Source organism: Gossypium raimondii, chromosome 11, assembly GCF_025698545.1.
Source record: "Gossypium raimondii isolate GPD5lz chromosome 11, ASM2569854v1, whole genome shotgun sequence".
Classification (NCBI taxonomy): domain Eukaryota; kingdom Viridiplantae; phylum Streptophyta; class Magnoliopsida; order Malvales; family Malvaceae; genus Gossypium; species Gossypium raimondii.
The window spans coordinates 4,984,336-4,996,699 of NC_068575.1; the positions used below are offsets into that span (position 1 = coordinate 4,984,336).

A 12,364-nucleotide genomic window follows, 5' to 3' on the forward strand; every position below is an offset into this window, starting at 1 on the left:
AAGTAAAAATGTTAGCTAAGTTAGTTGAGTGCTGTGTTTTAGGGCTGAGGGTTTAATGAAACTATAAGTTTTGATGTTGAATGAAAACGGTGTGTATTGACGGTTTGTTACAACTGCTCGAGGAACAGCCCTATAACAGACTTTGTAACTGCCAATTCGCAGCCATAATAGAAACCGGCATGGGAAATGAGCAGATATGCCATTTTGTGAAGAAAATCAATTCTTTCTTCTTCCTCGATTCTCTTTCTCTTCTCTCTTTTTCTTTCTTCCTCTATTCTGTTGAAATTATGCATCACTTCACCAGCATTCATCATTGTGGACGTATCTGATCTTCAGTCTCTGGTTTACTGCCCATGTAAAGTTATGGAAAGGAATGCAAATTTAAAAGGTTTTCTTGCTATAGTCTATGCAATTTCATGTGTGCGTGAAAGGAGATGAAGATTAATAGAGTAATACTGATATACCAACAATTCATTAATTGAAGTACTATCAATATTATCAACAAGTAACAGAATTAAGTGAGTATACTAATATAGTCTAGAAAAACAATTTAATTAATAATATCATAGGGATGGCAACAGGGTGAAGTTGCTATTGCTATTTATATCTCTGCTGCTAGCTTTTGACGACTTCACCAAGTAAACTGCAATCACAAGTGTTGTTCTTATTACCTGCAAAAACACAGCCAACAATCTGAATCCATATCCCCATTTTAGGAACAAATGCATGGTGTGCCATTTGTTTCGAAGCCAAATCAATTTTCTTAATTTTTCTTGAAGTAAAACCGTATCTGACACTTATATTCAACACATATTCATGTATTGGTATGAAGATATGGCATTCTTATCCTATACTCATATCCGTGCTCAAGTAACATAAACTGAACCCGCAAGATAACTGATTTAACATTGCATTGCTGCTAGCTATTGATGATTTCACCAAGTAAACTGCAATCACAAGTGTTGTTCTTATTCCTTGAAAAAACACAGTCAACAATCTGAATCCACATTCCCATTTTCGGAACAAAACCATGGCGTACCATTTGTTTCAAAGCCCAATCAACTTCCTTTACCATCTTCCCCTTATAAAAACCATGAATCAACTTCTTGTATGAATCAAAACTAGGATTAACCCTCTCGAAAACCATTCTCCCCATAATCTCCTTTGCTTCCATAAACCTCGCAGCATCAAGCAAACCATACAACACCTCTTGATAAGACCCTGCATTGGGATAACACCCTTTCTTTTTCATAATTTCCAACAGCTTCACACCTTCATCAATCCTACCTTGTTTCCTAAGACCTGAAATCAAGATATTAAAGCTAACAGCATCAGCATCGATTCCTTCCGTTTCCATCCTCCCCATCAACTCAAAAGCTTCATCAACCTTCCCCTTATCGCACAACCCGTGCATTAAAGTAGAATAAGTTCTAACATTAGGCTTACACCTTTGTTTAGGAAATTCATCGAGCAGTTGGAATGCAAACTCTAATTTCCCATTTTCACACAACCCTTTAATGAGAATATTCAGAGTACAAGCTTCGATTTCAACACCCAAATTGGGAGGTAAACCTCGTGAACAACATCAAATAGTTTGTTCGATACGAGTAAGCTCAATACGATATTGAAGGTTTTAACACTAGGCCAAGTCCCATATTCTGGCATACTAAAAAGGATCTCGATTGCCCTTTTGATTCGACCTCCGACATGCCCATACTTTTTAATCACATTCTGGAAGAATTCATCGGATAAACGACAGGCCTTTTCACGTTTGAGCTTTTCCATTATATTTTCAACGGAATCAAAATCCTGGGCATATGCGAGCTTGTTGATGAGCAAAGTGAAGAGAGGTTCAGTTGGTTTATAATCCTTGCGAGCTGAGTATTGGGCTAGGACTGAAATGAGAGAGTTTGGATCTTTAAGATTGTCAAAGATTTTGAGGATTTCGGTCGGGGACAGCCAGTCTTTGTGGGTTAGTTTGAAAAGGGCAGGGGAAGTGGAGTGGGTTGGTTGATGGTAGCTGGAAAATGAGGAGAAAAACGAAAGGGGTTTAAGAGATGAGATTTTAGTGGCGATTGGATGGTGAAAAAGTGAGGGAAAATTTTGGGGGTAAGAGCTTTTGACAGAAGAAAGAAGGGAACGTGAAATCATGCGTTTGGCCATTGGAGAATGTAGAAACTGGAGAGCTAAAAGCTTTGTGCTATTCGCACTATAAACATATATAGGGTAAGGGACAGGCTTAATACTTGTTTTGTCCCCTGTAATATAGTAAAAAATCTCATTTTGACCCTTTTCCTTTACTTTGTCTGTTTACTTTCATTTCGTCCATCATGTTAGTCTATTGATCATTTCCGTAAATCCCATGTGTTAGGGTTCCTATATTATAGTATTCATCCATATACTTTAACCCTCCACGTAGTCGCAATCAATTGGCTTAAATGATCACACACGAGGATCACTATAGTATAAGGACCAAAGTGAGAATTTTATTATTAATTAAGTGACAAATACGTAAACATGCACTAATTTTTTTATACAGAAATGGTCAAAGAATTAAAGTGATAGATGAAATGAAAGTAAAGGGCGCAAAGTGATTGGAAAATTAGTAAAAGGTTGGAAAATATGAAGAGATTGTATGATGCAAAACTTAAATAATTTATCTACTGCAATTTTGAGGTGTATTAATTTGAAGTAATGAATCATTGTTATTTACAACTATATATTATATCTCTTTGAAATGTACAAATAAATTAATGGGCAGAATGTTTATGAATGTCAAAACTTTATTTTTGCTTCTTCTTCCCTTCAAGAATTGGTTGGATTTGGAGATGCCAATTGAAAGCCTGGTTCAAAAGGAATCGAGTTTGGAATGCCGAAATGATCGGAAGCCATGCCAATATAGCAATTGGAGAGAAAAGGATCGATCCCATTCCGTAATCATATGCCTTAGCTAGTACCTCAGTGAACTGCCAGAGTCCGGTGTTCTCAATAATTGGCCTCACAGCTTGAGCAACCTGAAGGGAACTAAAATGTCAGAGGGAATAAGGCAAAAGATGTAAACTCTAGACAAAAACTATATGCCGATCCTCTAAATATATGAACAAATTTAAAAAAAAAAATTGGCCATGCCCGTATTTGATACTTATTGTTGAATTCGAGTAACATAGTCAACTAGACATACCAAAATCAGACCCCATCCAGTCAGCAGAAATGCAAGACAGCAGACAAGTAAATCCTTGAACGACAGTTCACAGATGACTGAGAGACTAATAACAATGGCCAAAATCCTTTACAATTGTTTGATTCCTCAGTCATATTGCCTTGGAATCTTCGGAAGTCAAGACAAGTCTAGCTCATCAGCTTTGCCATTCATCTTGAAACTCCAAGCCAATATGTCGTGCGTGAACCCAGGCTATATAAACAATGCAAATAAAATATATGAAATCACGGTGTACTGTAAGTATAGAGATTAAATTGTAATATAGTTTTAGATTTATAATGAAATACAAAAATATTTCAAAAATCGTACTCAAAGAAAGTATGAACTAAAATTGAATTAAACATTAACAAAGAATATGCAAAACTAAGTCTAAATAGCTACTTCCTTAATTATGATAGTATGATTAAACATAAATTGAAAGTATAAAACTGGTAGACAAATCAATGAGAAATGACAAACAATAGTTCATTAATATCCATGATTGTAATTAATCTAGACTTATTCTACCAAATAATCAATTTAGTCCTCTTATCTTTCGAGCTGATGGATCTAAATGGGACAACTGAATCAGTTCTAGATAAAATCTCCTTTCAATCTCATCTACTTAAATTTTCATCTAGAGTCATCAATTTGATCCAATTAATCAACTCAAAGCCTAGAATTAAATTAACTATTCTCACTTCAATTAACCAACTTTCTCAAAAATTTAGTTAAGACCCATTCTAATGATACTAGACCCACTTAATTCGTAAACCATGAATAAAGTTAATGATACGAAAGAATAGAGTTGAGAGATGCGCAATAATCCAAAAATTTCTGATTGTGGATATCTTCTTTGAGTAGCAACTGAAATTCTCATAACGAAAGCGTGAAATGAAAAAATAAATATATTTTTATTAAAATGAGTATGAAGCGAGTGAAATGAAAAAGAAAGGAAAACGGATAAGGCTCCGATTAAAGTTACTTTAAACAAGTAAATATATTTTATTCAAATTTATAGTTTATTATATTTATCTGTAATCCTCACTTTAAAAAAGCATTCCAAATATGCTTCCTCACTAGAGGTAATAATGGGTTGGACGGCCCGGCCTGACGGCCCACCCGAAATATGGGAGGATTTGGGTAAAAATATAAGCCCGAAATATGGGTTTGGGTAAAAAATGAGACCCGTTTAGAAAACGGGCTGGGCCTTAGGCAAAAAGTTTTTGGCCTGGGCCGAGCCTGGACAAAATTTTAGTCCCATATTTTGGGCCGGGGTAGGCCCAGGGATAGGACGTAGGCTGAAAATTTTTTTTGGGCCTTGCCCGAACCCAGCCCGGCTCGGCCCATGATCACCTCTGTTCCTCACCTTATCATTTTTGCTTTTTTTCAAGTGCCATTATAATTTTTGTTAATCTTTCTTTTCCCTTAATTAAAGCTTGATGACTTATATTATATATATCCATTTTAAAGAAAATGTCACTAAATTATTGCTTTCGTTCTGTTTTGGTTATTAAATTATTAATTTTTTCGATTTCGTTACTAAATTTTTCGAAATTAATTATTTTGATCACTTTCTCGTTAATTGTCATTAGATAAGTGAGGAAAAGCTAACACAAGTTTATTTTATTGTTCAAAGTAATCCCTATATATTAAATAAAATTCAATTTAATTATTGAATTAAACTAAAAATTCAAATAAACTCATAATATTACAACTTTTTATTATATATAATATTTCCAAATAATAAATTTAAATTTATTATGATTATCAAACTTTTGTTTCAATATACCTACTATAGTATATTTTCACTTTTTAAATTGATTATAATTATTTTTAAATGTTAATTTAATAATACGATAAAAAATAAATGATATTTTATCGATTTAATTTTTTAAACTTATGCTTTTATAGATATTATAGATGGATTATAGATTATAGGAATAGGGTCTAATGGCTAAAAAGAAAAATTATGTACCGGCTATGTGAAGGCATTATACAATGGATCATCAAAGTAGAAAGATTAGTATTAGATAAAGTGAAAGTGAGTGTCCTCCACTCATTTTACTTTTAAAAAAAAAAATTTAAACAAAAAAGACTTTACTTTTGTTCTACGAACCTTTCTGTTTGTAGGATTTCTGCACTCACATCTTGAAATCCAAATTCAAGATTTTAAAGAAATTTCTGAGCTTACTCACTATTATGGCTTGGTCTGCTGTGACATCTGCAGTGACAACAATTGGCAACCTACTAACTCAGGAAGCCATATACCTATGGGGTGTGGAGGAGCAAGTTATGGATGCAAAGCTCCTTAATGGAGGCAGAGACAAAACAATCAAAGGATGAGAGGATTCGTCTGTGGCTTGCTGAAATCAGAGAGCTTGCTTATGATGCTGAGGATATTGTTGAGGAATTTGCTCTCAAGATTGGATCCAAAAACAAAGGTGGCCTTCCGAGTTGTATTAAAAGATCAGCCTGCTGTTTGAAAGAGGGATGGGTGCTCCATGAAACCAGGTCAAAGATCGAGAAAATCATAGAAAGAATCAACGACTTGGTCCGGCGACTACAGGCCTACGGAGTAAAGGAATTAAAGGACAGAGGAGAAGAATCAAGTTTTTCAACTGAAAGACGAGAATCAAGGCGGCCTTATCCACATATTATGGATGATAATATTGTTGGACTAGTTGATGATACCGAGGGATTGGTCAAAGTTCTTACGGAGGAAAGTGGGTGCAAGGTTGTTACAATATGGGGCATGGGTGGTCTGGGAAAGACCACTCTCGCCAAGAAAATATATCACCATCGTCAGGTTATTGATTATTTCGATCACTTGGCTTTTGTATATGTTTCTCAACCATGCCGGAAAAGAAATGTTTGGGAAGACATTCTATCTGGTTTCAAAACTTTAGATGACAGGAAGATAACAGATGAAGCATTAGCAGAGAAGTTGTGTAAAACTTTGGAGGATAAAAAGTGTCTGGTGATACTTGATGATGTTTGGACCAGTGAAGCTTGGGATAGTCTAAAACCTGCCTTTCCAGTTGCAACGGGCCGTGATAGCAATAGCAAGATATTGCTCACCTCTAGAAACAAGGGGATAGTTTCAGATGCTGAGATAAGAGGTAAAATTTTCTTAATTAGGTAAAATTGAATACTCTTATTCCTTTGATGGAAAATAACCATGTATATTATTTCAGAGTTGAAGTGCCTAAACGATGAAGAAAGTTGGGAATTGTTTCAAAAGATTGTATTTCCTCAAACAGGTAAATATACGTATAGCAAAATTCTTGTTATATGCTAAATTTATTTTTCATTTAAAATTTTTTTTTGGTGAAAGTAAGGACCTTATCTTTGATATGCCTCAAAGTTAATGTTTTCGAAAGCCCCCACAAAGAAGGGACACCCAAGTAGGCGTCCGAATTATTTGCCACCTCTAAGTTAGTCTCTTCTTGAATCAACCTTTCGTTGTCCCTTTGGGAGTATTCACACTAAAAACGTTGCTTGATTTATCATAGTTGACCCTTCGTCCAGAAGCTGCACAATATTCTTGAATCAAGTTAATCATTCTCCTACAATTTAACGAACTAGCTTCCAAAAAGAATAGAAATCGTTCGTGAATAACAAATGTGACACTACTGGATAATGACTACTAAGGCTAATCCCAGAAATAAAACTAGACTCGACTCTAATAATAATCACTACCCCTAGAACTCCTTTCAATATATTCACCATGATCTTCGATATGATTTAATACTTAAAATTACAAGGACTAATTGACCTAAATTATGTCATTAATTCAAGACATTTAGTTTTCAGAATTAAAATTATTTCAATCTCGTTCAAAAATTTCCCTTCCCTTAATAGCTTCCAAAACATCCTTTTAATAATTTCCCAATAATTATTATAGAAAATCCCGTTAAAATCATTTGCAAAAAAGAGATTAATTTAATTGTTTTGTATGCTTAACTTGTACAATATAAGTAAAATCTTATAATTTTATCTCCAAATTCTCTCAACACAATTTTCTGACCCTTATTTATAATCTCATTTGCATCACACAGATATCCAATTTAAAATTAAATAATTTTTTTATATAATTCTTTAAATATTAAAAGTATTTTCCTCTATTATTTTTTTTTTGTTGGAGTATTAAATATTAGCCTTGAAACCATAAGGCAGGAACTATTCCAAACAACCCTTAAAAAGATATGTAAATTTTGTTTTTGAATATCATTTTACTTTTTAGATTTCAAATTGGATAATGAACTATATATTTATTCATTCGAAACTCCTCTTAAATTAGTGAGAGTGAAGTTTCTTATTTAGTATTGATTGTTCCATAAAATTTTCAAAGTTTTCAAAGTTTTCAAATAGATTTATTTTTTCAAGTGTAGTTAATAACCGCAATAAAAATTAAACTTTATAAGTGATAAATTTATATTAAAAATTGTTTGATATATTCATAAAATATAAGTTTGAGTTCATCTACTTTTACATTTCTTTTACCTATTTAAATTATTTCTTAATTTTCCTTATTTTTTAAAAATTTATTCTTAATTTTTTATATAGGAAATATAATCGACGTGGAAATGAAAAAGTTAGGAGAGAACATGGTTAAACATTGTGCAGGGCTTCCATTAGCCATTGTTGTGTTGGGAGGAATTTTGGCTACAAAGAATAATTCATTAAACGAATGGCAAAAGATATCTGACAATGTAAAATCATACTTGAAGAGAGGCAAAAATCAAGGACCAAAGGATGTGTTAGCATTAAGTTATGATGATTTGCCTCCTTATCTAAGACCATGTTTCCTCTATCTAAGCCATTTTCCGGAGGATTATATGATAGATATGGATAGATTGATTCAATTATGGGTTGCTGAAGGTATTGTGTCATCAAAGCAAGAAGAAAGAGACGGTGGGGAAATTGCGGAAGATGTGGCGGAATCTTATTTAATGGAGCTTGTGGAAAGGTGCATGATTCAAGTACGAGAAAGAGATGTGGCAACCTTAAAGGTCAAAACAATTCAGATGCATGATCTGATGAGAGATCTTTGCTTATCAAAGGCAAAACAAGAAAATTTTGTCTTCATTGTCGATCAATCAAATGCATCTTCATTATCTATGATTCGGAAGGTTCGTAGGGTTTCTGTGCATGAGTTTTTTTTCATACAATGCATTAAAAGTCCAAATATTCGGTCAGTTTTGTTCTTCGATGAGTTCTTTCCGGAGGAGGCATTAGAAAAATCTTTGCCCTTGGAAGTGTTGAATTACGTTGAAGAACATGTAGATGAAGTTCGTAATCCACTTGTTTGGATTCTTATGATTTCGCTAGGTTGTACGAGACTTCTTAAAGCTCGGGGAATTTGGAGATACATGTTCAACAACTTCAAATTGCTAAGAGCCCTAAACTATGAGAGAACAGGAGGTTATCCTTTTGTAGGGTTTAAGTTACCCAGAGATATAGGAAATCTCGTCCATTTAAGATTCTTGAGTCTAAAGGATCATGAGTTCTTATGGCCAAAGTTGCCATCATCTCTACGCAACTTAAGGTGCTTGCAAACCTTGGATTTAAGAGTTGGTTGTGGCATAATTCATTTACCTAATGTGATATGGAGGATGGAGCAACTAAGACATTTATATCTCCCTTTAAGATGTAAAAGCAGTACTAAGTTGAAGTTGGGTACTTTGAGAAAACTCCTAACACTTGTGAACTCAACACCAAGAATTGTTATCTGAAGGAACTTATGAACATGACAAATCTTAGAGAGTTGGAAATAAATTCGCCCTTCAATATTGAAAATTTCAATGAGACGGAGTTGGGCGAGAATCCACCCATAATCGGAAGTAAATGTCTTCATTCCTTGTCTATTATTACCTCTGGGGACGAATCAATAGATCCAAAACATTTGGCCCATCTCCTTTCAAATTGTACAAGTATTTGCAAGTTGAGTATAGAAACAAGGATAAGCGAGTTACCAGAGTATCAGTACTTCTCTTCACATCTCGCTTACATACAGTTGAAATATTGCGTGCTTCAGAAAGATCCAATGCCAACACTAGAGAAGCTGCCTAACTTACGGATTCTTGAATCCGACAGTTATTTCAATGGAAAGGAAATGTTTTGCTCTGCTCAGGGTTTTCCTAAACTTGAGTCTCTAATCCTTGCGCGGCTCTACAATTTGGAGGAGTGGAAGGTGGATGAAGGAGCCATGCCTTCTCTTAAGCGATTGGAGATCAGGCATTGCCTAGAATTGAAGATGCTTCCAGAGGGATTGAGGTTCATTACAACCCTCAAAGAACTGAAGATTGAATCAATGCCAAAGGCATTCAAAGATAGATTGGAGGAGGAAGGAGGAGAAGATTTCTACAAAGTCAAACTTGTTTCTTCTATCATATTCCAAAACTGTGGCTAATAGATTGAAGGATAATTGAGGGGTAATTTCATAACCTCTAGATTAGGAAATGATTCCTACTTTCTTTGCTTCTTATATATCTTCCATTTTTGACAATGTCTCACCTTCTCACTCCATTTGTCTACACACGAATGAATAATTAGATTTATTAAAAGTTAAAGGAAGTCGGACATTGATATTTTTAGTTTTGCTTTTCAGGTAAAGAAGCCATTTTTTCACCTGCTACTGCTATTTACGGGATCAAGTCTAGATTTAAAACTCCTATTATAAGTTGCGTGTGAAAGTGTGTTATATGGTGAGGTTTGGAATTATCTTCTCTGTTGCATATATCTATGGTTGTTGACATCAGACTGGTTGACTGTTTGTTGTTTTCTTCAAATTACAATAAAACGGTTGCAAGATAAGGTATGGGAAGAATGGGAGGTGTCTGGATTAGCAAGGTACCAAACCCCTCCTCCATTTTAATTTCCTTCAATCTAATTTAATTACACATTCATTTTTGTCTTTTCAAACATAAAATTGCAGATAAGGAGACGTCACTGACCTTTGCTCCGACATAGCTTTGGTTTGCGTTGACCGTTCCTATATTTATTTGTTAGCTTTGCTTTCTCTTTCTATTTTTTCCCTACTTAAGTCTGCTTGAGTCTCCCTTTTTTTATATGTACTTTACCTAATATTAGAAGCCAAGGCAGGACCGTGCTTTTCTATTGTAAAATTCATCACTTCGTTTGTCAATGTTCATTTCTACTCTTCAGTTTACTTAAATATAATTGTTTGATATATATTTGAATATGAAGAATATAATCTTTTTAAGATATACATATTTTAGAAAAAATTGAATATATGTATGTCGGACACATTTCCCGTTTCAACATATTTCCTTATTTTATGCAAGTCGATTGGTATTCAACATACTCTTTTCCGTCATCCTTAACTCAATAATCTTTGTTACGATATCATATCAGGTTTAATAGTGGCAGTTCATCCCCACACTTCCAAAGCCAAAAATAGGAAAAAAATTAAATGTTACCAACTAATAACACTTTCAAATTACATTGTCTTACAAAAAAAAAAAGATACAATTTGAATTTTAGCAAGCTATGCTTTATAAAAGGCAAAGGAATCTAAGGGAATCTTTCATTCAAGATTTTGTATCCTCATGCCTTGCTTCTTATATCTACCAACAATATCTTTGTGATAATAAACTAAAAAAAAAACTGCAAATCCAACTTAATCGATTGGAAATTTCACATCCACTTAATTATTTCAAATGATATTTATTCAATAAGTTTAAATTAAAAACTGTAAGAATTTTCATTTATCTTTTATTCAAAATGTAAATCGGATTCAATGAAAATATTGAACATATAATGTGTGCACATGGAAATGTCCAAATCGTTAAATATAGGGTCGACATGAGAGAAATCTCCTAATGCCCAACGTTAAATATTTATAAAATTCAATATGATCCTATTATTTTCGTTATAAAACTCAATATCTTATTCGGATTAGGATACAAGCGAATAACAGATAACTATTTGTCGTTCAAGGTATGATAAAATCTCAGTAGCTAAGATATGAATGTTGCAAAATACCATACAAAATCACAGCCACATTTGTTAGTATGGCTATTTTGGGTAATCAAAGGAAAAAAATGTTAGCTGTTGAGCAAACAAGGTGAACAGATTAGATATTCCAATTACGTTCAAGCACTTGACAAATCCTTTCTGCAATGGCTTCAGCACGCATCCTAGGACCTTCATCATCTGCAAAAATCGACCATTTCTAACAACTAAGCTAACATCACACATGATAATATATGTATATAACATATATAGATGATGATTATGTGGATTAAAAGCTATGTTAGTTTGACTCAATACATGACCATGGGACATGCACGATTCTTCAATAACGATATGAAAATACTTGGAAGAAAAATTAAATACATCAATATCTAACATTTACATCTGAGTTCGAGTAAAGTAAAACATGTCATTCTACCTAAACATGCAAAATATCCAAGACTCTTGACGAATGTTAGATACAAATATGTAGAATGTACCCAAAATACCCATCTCGAACTCAGTAGAGAAATATCTAGCACTCAAAAGGCACTAGCTTCAACCAAGAACAAGGAAGTTTCTTCAAAGGCTTGATATACTTTCTTCACGGCCATATATATGTGTGCATATACCCATATTAAGGACGATTGTTTTGGCAAAGAGGATGAGAAGATAGAAAGAAAACCTTTAATCCAATGACAATATTTGATTATAACAACATGACACATATAATTGTGATTAAAATTGTGGTCACAAACATGTTTGCAATCACATCATGTTAACGAATACTATCGCAATCAATTGCAATAAATATCCACAACAAGAAGAGCGAAAATCCTAAAAACAACAAAGATAATACATTACAGCTGTTAAAGAATTTTCAATAACATATATACCTGCAAGATTTTCAGTGATGACACAACAAAGTTCACCACCAGACAACTTCCCGATCTAATGAAATTTTCAAACATATCATAAGTTTCAAGATCAACTGAAACATGCGAATACTGTTGGTGTTAAGAGGTAACAGCAAGCTGATTTGAGCTTGCTTATACAGCAAGGCTCGAGGCTTGCAGAAGAAACAATTGAAGAAAGAAACAGAAAATGAAGCTTGCGAATGGAAAACAGAAAAGAAAGAAAAAGTTTGAATGAAAACAAGCTAAAATTTTCATTAATTGTCAAAGA

General features: G+C 33.7%; 1 protein-coding gene and 2 pseudogenes across 11 annotated transcripts in view; 1 reads left to right on the forward strand and 2 right to left on the reverse strand.

Moving 5' to 3' along the window:
- Window positions 1-12,364, reverse strand: part of LOC105784769 (pentatricopeptide repeat-containing protein At3g14580, mitochondrial) — a 147,915-nt gene that overhangs the window by 76,417 nt on the left and 59,134 nt on the right. Inside the window, exons 6-7 of one of the 11 annotated variants that reach the window (XM_052623792.1) lie at window positions 12,076-12,130; window positions 10,928-11,380 (exon numbers count right to left, since the gene is read on the reverse strand). The exons of 6 other annotated variants lie outside the window; for them this stretch is intronic. In XM_052623792.1, coding sequence (XP_052479752.1) covers window positions 11,301-11,380; window positions 12,076-12,130 — 135 coding nt within the window. In that variant the 3' untranslated portion in view covers window positions 10,928-11,300. Of the gene's footprint in view, window positions 1-10,927; window positions 11,381-12,075; window positions 12,131-12,364 lie in introns of those variants that run through there. 4 more of the 11 variants (XM_052623782.1, XM_052623786.1, XM_052623791.1 and 1 more) reach the window with 4 other exon arrangements.
- LOC128034853 (pentatricopeptide repeat-containing protein At3g14580, mitochondrial-like) lies at window positions 424-2,205 on the reverse strand (annotated as a pseudogene).
- On the forward strand, window positions 5,258-10,396 carry LOC105761355 (probable disease resistance protein At1g58602; annotated as a pseudogene).